Source organism: Xenopus tropicalis, chromosome 6 (genome assembly GCF_000004195.4).
Source record: "Xenopus tropicalis strain Nigerian chromosome 6, UCB_Xtro_10.0, whole genome shotgun sequence".
NCBI classification, from domain to species: Eukaryota; Metazoa; Chordata; class Amphibia; order Anura; family Pipidae; genus Xenopus; species Xenopus tropicalis.
In genome coordinates, this window is record NC_030682.2 from 100260021 (window position 1) to 100272305 (window position 12285).

Sequence of the window (12285 nt, forward strand, 5' to 3'; positions counted from 1 at the left end):
TTTCTGCCTGCCCTGCCCTTCGGCCTGTTCTCTAAAACAGTGTTTTTAATTGTTTCTAAACCTCAGTTATTTGCAGTGGGTATTCAGCAATTGGCTATGTACAAGCCAGCAATTTCTAACAATAAAAGTGATGCTATGAATTCCTCTGCAATGCCAAAGATGTTCTCAGCTACATAATAATCATTCTAAACCAAGCTGAAAAATGCTTTGTATTATTACTATGAGCCAACAGACGTTCGCCATTAAGTTCTGCAGTCTGTGCCGCCAGAGTCCCAGGTGCTCAAGGCCTATTTTTAGTTGGCAAAGTTTCCAGAATATGTCTTGTGGTGGTTTTATATCTAATTGTGTGGTAGTACTTGCTGTTCAAGCATGATAGTGCTGAGCATTTTAGAATAAAGACACATTTGCGCTAATTTACTAAATGGCAGACAGGTAAAAAAATGTTTAAAAGAAGCAAAGTTTTTTTTTGGCCCACAATGCACCTTGCTGCCTCAGAGTTGCAGTCCAGCAATTGACCAGCAATTACAGGCTAGTGACTGGGGTCTCTGAAGGCTTACAAAGCGGCAATACCAGCCATAGTGGCCTTTCCTTGTCCTTTAAAGTAGGCAGTACATAATTTCTTAATGAGTTGTGAGAACAACAAGCAATGATAATACTGGATGGCATCACTAATCCAGGTGCAGATATAGCTGAGAGGTAATGGGTGCAGTTTAGTTTCCTTTAGGTTTCTTGCACCAGTGCATTTGTAAATGACCCCTCTATATATTATCTAACAGGTCAGTAAACACATTAGGAAAGGAGGGTGGGTGTCTGCTGTCACTACAAGAGCAGAAAGCAACCACTGCAAACAAAATCTGGACTTTTGTTTCAAATAAAGCCTATTTAAATGTGCTGAATAGAAATGCTTTTTGTTTAGAATATTTTTCAGGAAGTGAGTGGTAACATTTGAACTATAAGCAGTAAATCTATGTAGTGCTTTAACCTCATCTTATAAGAAACAGTGCAAGTCAGTTATGATGAATGTGATATAGCTGTGAAGGGGTTAAAATATAAAATGTTTGAGATTCGACAGTGCATTGAGCAATGTGTCAGAGTCTGCCATGAGCACTGGCAAGGCCAGTAATATTGCTTTCTATAGCCGGCTGATGCAGCTTTATTCCTCACGATCGATTCATTTCTCACCATTTGTGCTTGTGCAGCTGCCTTCAGTTAAGCACTTTAACAAGCTTTGCAAACTTGGGAGCATGCTTCTTGTTATTTCCTCATTAAATCAATTGCTCAAAACTGCTCTTGGACAAATTGTAAAGCTCCTTTTAATAATGGATGCTCTGCTGTCTCATTCCACACTACTGCTGCTGCTGACACAAAGGAATAGGTGTGGTGTACAGGTATAGCAGCTGTTACCCAAAATGCACAGGACCTAGAAGTTCCTTAGTATCTTTTTCTGTACCATGACTTACCGCTACAAAAATAAATAAATAAAGAATTCAAATTGTGAAAAGTAAGTACAACAGACTGTTGTTTTTGCTTAAATAGGAAATGTCAGTGCCACAAATTGGAACATTCTGCATAACAGACCCCATACATGTACTAGAGCACATTTTTCAACTGGTAACTGAGGTAGAAAAGAAGTAATTGTGGGGGGTGGCATTGGGTCTACTGATGGTGCCAGTGAGGGTCATTGGGTCTACTGAGGTGCCAGTGGGGTCATTGTTTATACTGCAGATACAAATTACAGCTTATAAACAGCGCATTAAAAACATTTTATATTAAAAAATGTAAAAAAAAAAAAAGAATTTTAAAAATAGAAATTCTCAGTAGTAACAAGATTTTGATAAACTATTTGTCAGCTTTGCCCTGCAGCAGTGAACCCATGCCACCCAGTTAGCAGTTAGCATTGTTCTTTTGGCAGAATATTAAACACTAACTTCTGATTAGCTGCCTCTTTCACTGTATAACCCCACATTGCCGGATAATGAGTGGCAGTCCAGTGAATGTCTGATAATATTTTCCATGATAATATTGTTGTATTGGGTTTGGTTACCTGTTCTCATATTGCAGTCATCGGACCAAGCAAATACACAGGCCCTACTCATTCTGCTTCTGTGCCATTGTTTTCATTGGAGCTTTAGTTGATACATATTTGTGATTTAAACCAAGATCTGTAAAAGTACGTGCACAAGAACCTAAATTCTAGCCCAATGCAGCCTGTGACTGGTAAATGATAATGCAGCCACTGCAGTTCCATAGTGGATATAAAAGAGTGTTGAAAGACTTATGCAATAAGGCATCATACACAGGGTCGGACTGGGTGCCCCTACTGGCCGCGGGGACAGGGATAGGAAGTGAAAGTGCAGAGGGAGTGGGTGAAAGAAAGGAAAACAGTAAGAGCTGGACACACACATCCGGTGGTGAGAAGGACAGTCATGCACTATGGAGATAGCTGACTCAACTGCCTGACTATCAGTCACATCCTTTCTTAGGAACGTATTATAATGCTAGTGCCAGTGGTTTCTCTTTAAACTTCACTCTTTTCTAATGTCCTTTGCGGAACGGTTTACCCTATTTCCAGTTTCTGCATTTATATTCTTACTTTTGGGATGTTTTGCAGTTTTTTTGTCTTGCATTTGGGTCATAAGCCCCCCTAACCCCCCGCAGGGGCCCCGACACCTGTCCGTCACCCTCCCCTAAGTGTGCGTAAGTTAAACTTACTTTCAGCGCATCTTTCATTTGGGTCATAAGGCATGCCCCCCTAACCCCTCGCAGGGACCCCCAACACCCGCCGGATGCCCTCCCCTGAGTGAGCACTTACTTTCAGCGCGTCAGGGGAAGGAGACTGGCGGCCCGGGGGAGCGCCAGCAGGGATCGGGTCTGGGCTGGCCCAGTCCGACCCTGTGGGCAGGCACAATGCACTGAGATGGCTGCCTACACACCGATTAATTTTAAATTTGAAGTTTAACTTGATAATAATATAATAATAAATAGTACACCATAAAAATCATTACATATTCCCTGCTGCTGCCTGTGCTAGGAAAGGTACTGTGGCTGCTTAATTAGGAGCAACTCAGAAGTATGAAGGTTTTCTGGGTTTATTTTAAAAAAAAAAGTTTCCATAGAGTACATTGTCATTATAAGCCATCATACAAATAACCAATTACCATCCAGTTTCAAGGTTAGAGGGGCTCTGAACAATATTAAATTACAAAATTATAGTCCCCAAGCCTGAAAAAAAAAAAAAACTGTTTAAAAATATTACTGGCCCTGTTTTAAATTGCATCCCAGCATTACAAATAAATAAAGCAACAACGAACAACAATGTTTAAGGTTTCTGTCACGATTTTTCCATTTCTATGGCGATTGGATTGATGTGGCCTTGGCTTCCTAATGTCGTCTTCCCGCTGTCAATTAAATCTCCATTTAATGTGCTAATGGTTTTCTCTGAGAATAAAGGCCTCACTTTATGGCATGTGAAGAGCAATATAAAGCGCAAGAGACATGCAAAGGAAGTCAGTCCGATAATCACCACTAGAGGAAAGAAAGGAAAAGTAGATTAGCATAAGGGCTCAGCAATACTAATATACAACACATCATTTGACTCCCTCAGGGAAACTGCTTGAATGTACTGAATGTAATGTGCTGGAAGGGAACAGTATTTGTGTTTACCCCTACAGCTTTGTACATATTAACAGTAGGAATCTAAACCTACTGTTCACATGCCCCAACAGTCCAATATTCCTTTAAAAAAAGAAAGATGCCCCAGCAAGTAAAGTGCAACACGTGGGTTTTCCATATCAGGTATATTATAACAGTATTGTGTTGGGTTTTAATTAAAGATAACATTGTGATTGTGCTTTATGTGGATCCATAAAGACATCTCTGGGAAGTCCAGGCACCCTGTACAGGCAGCAGAAATTGGCTCCTAAATACTGTATATCAGAAAACAGATGGGGAGCTACTCATCAGCAGGTAAAGCTGGGAGCCATAAGAGTTAGTTTGGACCTCAAAAAACATAGTGAAGGTGACGCATGGCTTTCTTAATTGACTTACCATTAATCATATTAACTGTTGACAGATCAGAGGACGTCTTACTTCCAGTATATACACCAGCAGAAGCAACAATGGCCACAGGATATATAGTAAAAGTGTAGCGAACATATTTTTCAAAGACAAATGTTTCCAACATAAGCCTAGAAAGATACATAAAGATAAGTATAAGGTGTGTCCTATAGGGACATTGAAACAATGACTACATTATGAGTAGTTCACAAATAGGTTCATTTTATTACTGTATTCCATCTTATGCAGATATACAGATATTATAAAATATCTTAGTTTCCAATTTAAAATTACTACAATATTTGCAACTGTCTAGGATTACAAAGCCAAGCTGATTTTAGGGCTTGTACAAGGCCACATGAGGGCAGTGTTTTCCATTCTGTATATTAAATACATAGCAAGTACAAAAAACCTCAAACACAAAAGAACTCATTTACCAAGTGCAGGGCAGGGTGCACACTTGCACCCAGCAAACATGGACATGGAAGAAAGATATTATAGTTAAGAATAATATGATCTTACCAGAAGACCAGGGCCAGGAAAATGAGGCACAGTGTGATACTGCTGACGGCCGGATCCTCTATTTTAACGTAATATTTTAAGACAATTCCAAAGTTAAGGCAAGTAGCGGCTGTTGTCCATGTGGCATATGTTGCTAATCCATTATGCACCTGGAAAAAACAATCTCTAGATTATACTTTGTCAGGTGCAGAGATTAAAAATAAGGTTTCAGTTATGACAAAAGGTGAGTACTGTCCAATATTCAGCTATTGTATGGATGATGATGATGGTACACGTCTGTGCAGCTCCACATCAACCAATGACTCAATACACTGGTTTAATGGCCAGCTCCATTTATTTTTCTTTTGGCTGGTCAGTTTTATGAATTACATACAAGCTATTACAATTATGACAATTATGATTTTTCACATTAAAAAAAAAAGGAAAATGGCACTAATCACATTACAATGGGAAAAAAACATGATATTTAACTATTGGGAAGAAATAACAAAATGTCTGTAACCTTATCTAAAGCTTGAATTTGCTGCTGTTTTTAGGGCAAAGGAACACTAAGCAGATTCACCACTTTCCACCTCAGGCATTTTTATATAGATGCAGAGGAAAGCGAACCCGCTCTTATATACACACACCCCACAGCTGCATTGACAGGCCCTGTGTGGAGCAACATGGAGTGCATATTGGTGTGAAATTGTATACATTTACATATATATGCTAGTATGCACTCTAAGTAGCACCACGCAGGCTGACCCCGGCCCTGGCAATGGATATTGGAGTGTGCGCACAAGAGTGGGTATACTTTCCTCCACATCTAAAAAAAAAAAAAGAAACCCTGCAGAGGAATGTGGTGTATCTGCATAGGGGTAATAAATATTATAGTGTATAAGCCAACATCACCATGGATCTTGCCCATAGCAACTGTAACCCCTATTTGGCCTTAAAATAGTCAAAACCAAGGCTAGTGTAGGTGTTAGAAGATGGGGGTACATGCGACTCTCAGGATGGGCCTACGCTATATGGAAGAGACCTGCAGAGCGGGGTGTAGTGTAACTACAACTCACTTTAGCTGGGTGCAGTAAAGATGGACGTCAGAAAGGTTCTTGCAGTTGAACTATAGCACAGTTTATTGTCAGAGTCAAATGAATCAGCAGGGTTATACTCACAAATGCAGGTATAGATGTTAAATGATAGTAGTACTCTGAGGACAACAAGAGAGGATGCACACTGGTTTATCCCACCCCTTTCGGAAGTCTGGGCAGGGTAAATACACTTGGTCAGCTTGACACCCCTTTGGAAGCAGTCAGGATAGATACTTCAGTCCTCAGGTTGATAACCCCTAGCTTGAGAGTCCTACAGCCGACTGTGGATCAGGGTTTAGGTACTTCCTGACTCCTATGTCTTAACCATGGCCCTATGCTGTGGCAAGAGTGCCTGTATGGAAGAGTACTTTCAGCTACTTTCCTGGTGCAGCCGAAACTGCTCTTGCTTCCTTCCCTCTCTGTCTCACTCTCCTAGAGAGTGCACTACAAGAGTAACTATCTAACTGGTCCTCGTTTACGGGGTCCCTGTCCCTGATTTCACCAGAGTGGATGATAAGTCTGGGGCAAAATGGCTTTACTGGGGCCTTGTCCTGCTCCCAGGCTCAGTGACCTGTTCCTGAGACACAGAGGCAGCCAAAGAGAAAGCCACACCTCCTTGCTAAACACTATATGAGTTTGCAATAGGTTTGGTCAACCCAAATAACCAATAAGGTATAAGTGCAAAGGATAAACTAGATACATGGGTCTTTGCCCAGTAACAGCAGAAATAAGGGAGTGGTAGGGTTTAAAGCCATAGGGGCAGATTAACCCTATGGGTCCCTACACAACCAATAAGCAATTAGAGTTTAATGGTCCTTCAAGTTATACAACAAAAGCAAAGATCTGATTGGTTGCTATGGTCAACATCACCAGTGATGTTGGCTTACACACTATAACAAATATGCCATTTAAAGTGTGTCCTAGCCCTTACTAGGAGACCTATGTGCCAAGAGGCTAAATAAGTAGAAAGCTGCTCCTTCTGGATATCTATTAAAACAAGAACAAGATGGTGTGGGAGGAGGGCAGTTCAGAAAATTGGCATTTAACACCTTGAATTGACTGAACACCCTCAGTTTCCATTATTTGATTCTCACTTGTACAGTGGCGGGCCTAATGACTGTTGCGCCATAGGCATGCCCATTGATTCACTGCGCCCCATAGGTAATAGGCAGGGCATGACAGCTTTCCCGAACGAGTTTAGGAGAGTTCTTGGGGAAAGTTCAAGAATCTGTCTTGCCTCCGCCTGTCACCGCAGAACTTTCCTTTTCCTTAAGCAGTGTTGCGCCCTAGGTACGTGCCTCTTCTACCCCTAGTTCAGGCCCTGCTCTCGTACCATCAAATTGCTACGCCCTTGTCCAAAAAAGCTATGCTGCATTCTGGAAGTGCTTTTGGGAAGTGTATTCGTGTAGAAATGGAACTATCAACATATTATTATTAACAGTTCAAGCAAGGATAGCACACCACTGAAAAGGGGTTGATGCCTGGGTGCTACTGCAAGAAAAAAAATTTAAAATACAAATGCAATAGAGGCCAGCACTCACAGGACTTTTAGAAACGACATCAAGGCCAAATTAAAAAAATATTTTACAAGGTTTTTATTTATCCGACATTTCAGTTCCAAACAAGGACTTTCCCCCTGAGGAAAGTTACTGTTTGGAAATGAAATGTTTCCCATTGTTATGTGATTAGTGCCATTTTCCATTTTCCTATGAGCCATACTGTATGTTTTACACAGTGCATGACAGGTGGCTTTGTGTCTGTAACAAATTAGTAAAGGCTCATTTTATATTGTAAATGAACTCACCAAGATTCGTGTGCACCACAAGTCAACACGGTTGTTTTCCCACATCCAGGCACCATACTTATAGCAGTTACGATATGATATGGCAAGCATAATGTAGAGTGAAATTGGCAGTAAAACTATGAAAACATTGGCAAATATCAGAATCCTATGGGGAAAAAAGAAAACACATCATAGGTTAAGTCTGTGCTTTGTGAAATGAATCTCTAAATGACACTTTCTTACTAGTAGTTTTTAGGCAGCCTGTCCTGTATATCCCTGATATATTTTTATTCAGAGTAGGGGTGCACCACCACTATTTTCAGATTCTGCGGAACCCCAAATCCTAAAAGATATGGCTGAATACCGAACCAAATCTGAATCCTAATATGCATACGCAAATTTGGACACGGAAGGGTCAAAGAAGCAAAAAATGTTCAACTTCTGTGTTTATGTGATAAAAAGTCAAGTGATTTTAAGGATTCGCATTCGGTTCGGCTAGAAGTGTGGATTGAATCTGAATCCTGCTGGAAAACGCCAAATCTTGGGCAAATTCTGAACTGAATCCTGGATTTAAGCTGGCCATACACGTGGCGATCTAACGATGTTTCGTGCGACCATCGGTCGCCACACACAGTCAGGGCTGAAACAGCAGATAAGGAGGTAGAAACAATAGGATTTCTACCTCCTTCTGCCGATTCAGCCCTGACGGCAGATTTTGGTCAGGCGCCTTCTATGGCGCCCGATCAAAATTTTCTAACCTGGCCGATCGGCGAGTCGTCCGATATCAGCAGCTTCCTGCGATATCGGTCGACTCGCCGACATGACATACACGCACCGAATATCGTACGAAACGAGGTTTCGTACGATAGTATCGGTGCGTGTATGGCCAGCTTAAGTGCATCCCAAATGGTGCCCCCTGTTGGTTATATTTCCTGTTTGTACAAGTACAGGATCCCTTATCCACAAACCTGTTATCTAGAATGCTCCGAAATGCTGAGTGGCTATCTCCCATAGACTCCATTTTGAACTAATGAAATTTAAAAAAAAAATGATTTCCTTTTTTTCTGTACTAATAAAACAGCGCCCTATCTATATTGAGCAAACAGATTTCCATAGATATAAATACTAGTTCTACAATTAGTGGAGCAGACAGGGCTGTATCTTACAGCGTCCCCAGGTTGCATGGCTGCTTGTGACATCGCTTTTGATGGACGCCACTTCTGCCCGTAACTCCCCTCTGCCCCCTCACCCCCCCAACTCCACTGCCGAATCTGGAGAGGTATAATCTGGTGGCTGTTTTTTAGTTATTTTTTTTTAAATGTTATTAATTATATAGGCACCTGTGGGCGGCACCTTAAAGCTGCCACCATAGGCACAGGCCCATGGGTGCCTATATATAAATACAGCCATGGGAGCAGATACCTATATCTGTTGTCTCTGGCAATCGGCTGGTTTCTTTTCCTAAAGGTGGCCATACATCTAAAATGCTGTAAGAGATTTGATATCCCTATGCAAGTGCATTGTATGATCATGGCAGGGCTCAGTGGATGGATTTACAATCTTTGCTTATCATAAAACTCTATTGTATATTTGTGTAGAGTAATGAGAAGGAATGTGTAAGCCCTTTCCCTGGCAGACATATTTTCAGTGTAATGCCTATGAATACAATGAGGTATGAAAACAGATTCCACATATTAAGCAAGAGAATAATGTGCCATATGATATGCTGGCTTATTCTGGTTTTACTTATCCACTTCCACATTTTTTAGTTACTACAGAAATGACATATTAGTAAGACATCTAAATATCACTGCCTCTAGGCATTGTGGCTTAAAGGAACAGTAACTCCAAAAAATGAAAGAGCTTTAAAGTAATAAAAATATAATGCACTGTTGCTCTGCACTGGTAAAACTGGTGTGTTTGCTACAGTAACACTACTATAATTTATATAATAAGCTGCTGTGTAGCCATGGGGGCAGCCATCCAAGCTGGAAAAAAGGAGAAAAGGCACAGGTTACATAGCAGATAACTAGTAGATAAGCCCCATATAATGGGGGTTTGTCTGTTATCTGCTAAGTTACCTGTGCCTTTTCTTCTTTGAATGGCTGCCTCCATGGCTACATAGCAGCTTATTTATATAAATTATAGTAGACTTTCTGAAGTAAACACACAACTTTTACCAGTGCAGGGCAGCAGCACATTATATTTTAGTTACTTTTATACACTTTCATTTTTTGGTGTTACTGTTCCTTTAAAGATATTCTATTACAGGAACATATAGATATACGTAGAACAAACATTTGGCTTGGTGAAGCATGATCTGAAATTTGATTTCACCATTCTAACTACAACAGACAACTACAAGCTAAGTGGCTGCTAAACCAATAATGAAGTCCTGGTGCAAACCACCACCTCTCTCTCTTGCACCAAGAAAATACTTGTGAGAAAAAAAACATGCATATTGCCCTTGAAATTGCATTTTGCACACTGTGTATAGGTAAGTGTATGCTTCCTAATATGTCTTAAAATTATAACAATAAAGCAATATCTAAATGACAATGCAACCCCACTATAGCCCAAAGGGTACATTAGAAAAGGTATACTTATAGTTTTAATAAAGACTAGGATAGAGGCAACTATTTCTATAGAAGGATCCATTAGCAATGGTGAGTGAACTTACTCTTGGTCCCACAGGAAAAGCCAGCCAATGTTCACAATGTTGTTTACAATCCAAATCACAAAAAATTCAGGAGGGTGCAGCCCAGGCGTTACATATATATAGCCCATAGAATTCCTTAATTGAAAAAGAAATATCATGTTATTACTAAACATACAATAATAATGAGTTTATTAACTTGTATATATTCCATAATAGAATAACTCAGACAGAGATCTGGATTTCACCTTCTGAAAAGTGTGGAGACAGCGTAGACAATCCATGCTCCATTCCAAATATAGATCACAGACCAGATAGAAAAGGTCCAGCCCGCAGGGGTGATATCCAGTGAGTATTTGTCGGAAACATTTTTTGCAATTGTTGCAAATACACCTAAACAAATAATTCAGTTAGTTATTTATAAGACAGTACATTTCCAATTTAACCAAGGTGTAATAATTCTGTTTTATTTTATCCTCAAAATTGCCTTAAACAGTAGTAAGGCAAAATGACGCTGTACAGCCCCCAGAAAACAATACCTTGCATGCATATTTATTTTGTTTCTTTATTGCAAGCAGCTAAACAGCTGTTCTTTTAGTGACTTCCTTGTCTAGCATCAAGCTCCACCCCCTTTTACTTTCTGAACACTCCTTCTCTCTTCTACTATGAGGACTTCAAAGAGGTGCCTTCTGCCCATGGCTGATTGATTTTAATTGGAGCAGAGGCAGTGAGCATGTCCAGTAGGCACCTCTTTGAGGTCTTCATAGTCCTAGAAAGGAGTGCTCAGAAAGCAAAATGAAGCAGAGCCTCAGGTTAAACTAGGAAGTATCTCAGAGCGCTGTAATGGAACTGGCTGTAATTGAGAAACAAAATAAATGTGAATGCAGGAAGAAAGGTATGTTATTCTGGGGCTGGTTAGAATAATTTTTGAGGTTTTTAAAAACAAGGTCAGTGTAAAAGGAGACGGAGCCAGGCCAAGAAGAAAGACTGGTGCATTCATCAAAAATTCAATGAACTTCATGAATGATCAGAGAATTTAATCTTGATGACACAGAATATGCATGTCAGTGTTCTCCATATAATATATAATTTGTACCACAATAAAGGTTCTAGTTATCCTTACAGAGCACTTGGACCACTTGGATCTGTCTGAAATGCATTTATACAATTATATCACCAGGCTTATGAGGTTTATTAGCAAAGATACTGACATAAGAAAGATTAGCAAAGCAATCAAAGTAACCTCTTAAATACAGTTGTACAGAATATAACATACAAATATATGTATAACTTTTGACTTACCATTATTAGATATTGCTGATAGAGCGTTGAATATTACAGTGACAATATACGATACCGCTGTGAGGATGATGAGGGAAAAGAGCAGCAAGTTGTGTTTAGCCATTGTCTAAAAGTGTTCAGCTCAGGCAATAGGCAATCTCTAGGCAGAGCAAGTAGAACTGGATATGCTTTGTGTTGTTGCTTGAGGCTTAAATACTGTGAACAAGGATGGGGCTTTTATGGACAACTGCGAATGACATGTGAATCTTATCTCTGAGACTTTGTGCTTAAGTAACAGTGAGTTATGAAACAGGTAGAGCACATGGCAGGTTAATCGCTTGCAATTTATTGCTGTGGTTCTGAGAGGCTTGTGTAAAAATAACATTGCCATAAATTCCCTTATTTTGTAAACGAAAACGTAACCTGGAGAGCTTTCCAGTATGTGCAGAGGCTAATGATAGAATCTTTCTCGAAACACAATATAAAAGTCTTCCGCTCTTTGGCTTGTAGCATTTAGGGCAAAGTTGGGGTGACATCTCCATGGATAGCTTCCTATTAAAGACAATTGCAATGGTACAAAAATATGGCACATGGATATGAATATCTGCTAAAGATGTAAGCATCTGTGATTTCAGTTGCATATTTCTTGTTGCAGTGATTTCACAGAAGATTTTAAATGTGGTCAATATGGAGGGTCTATGATCTATTAGATATGCATATTGCACAATCAGAAATATTACAGACAACAGTTAATTGAATTTGATTTTAAATTACAAGAGGCCCCCCCTTCAGACATGTGGAACAGAACTTTCATTTAAAGCAGGTGATTCTTCACTGTGAGGGCAGTGAGGTTGTGGAATGCCCTACCAGGTGATGTTGTGCTGGCAGATTCTGGAGCTTTAGGAGAACTA

The 12285-nt window shown here is 40.0% G+C and overlaps 1 protein-coding gene across 1 annotated transcript; it reads right to left on the minus strand.

Moving 5' to 3' along the window:
- Positions 1–3071: 3071 nt before the first annotated feature.
- Positions 3072–11597, minus strand: LOC100487637. Its single transcript, XM_002941880.5, has 7 exons — positions 11396–11597; positions 10342–10486; positions 10118–10231; positions 7459–7603; positions 4579–4727; positions 4048–4187; positions 3072–3525 (listed from the first exon to the last, which is right to left on the minus strand). The coding sequence occupies exons 1-7, from the start codon at positions 11496–11498 to the stop codon at positions 3332–3334; spliced, it is 990 nt and encodes a 329-aa protein (XP_002941926.2). The 5' UTR covers positions 11499–11597; the 3' UTR covers positions 3072–3331.
- Positions 11598–12285: the final 688 nt, after the last annotated feature.

Bases quoted from the DNA above. Each gene is read 5' to 3' on its own strand.
- LOC100487637 (XM_002941880.5), bottom strand. From the start codon at position 11,498: ATGGCTAAACACAACTTGCTGCTCTTTTCCCTCATCATCCTCACAGCG. The intron at 10,232-10,341 runs GTGAAATCCAGA...TTTTCAATTAAG, and splicing joins GTCTCCACACTTTTCAGAAG to GAATTCTATGGGCTATATAT. The intron at 7,604-10,117 runs GTAAGTTCACTC...TTTTCCCCATAG, and splicing joins CTTTTCCTGTGGGACCAAGA to GATTCTGATATTTGCCAATG.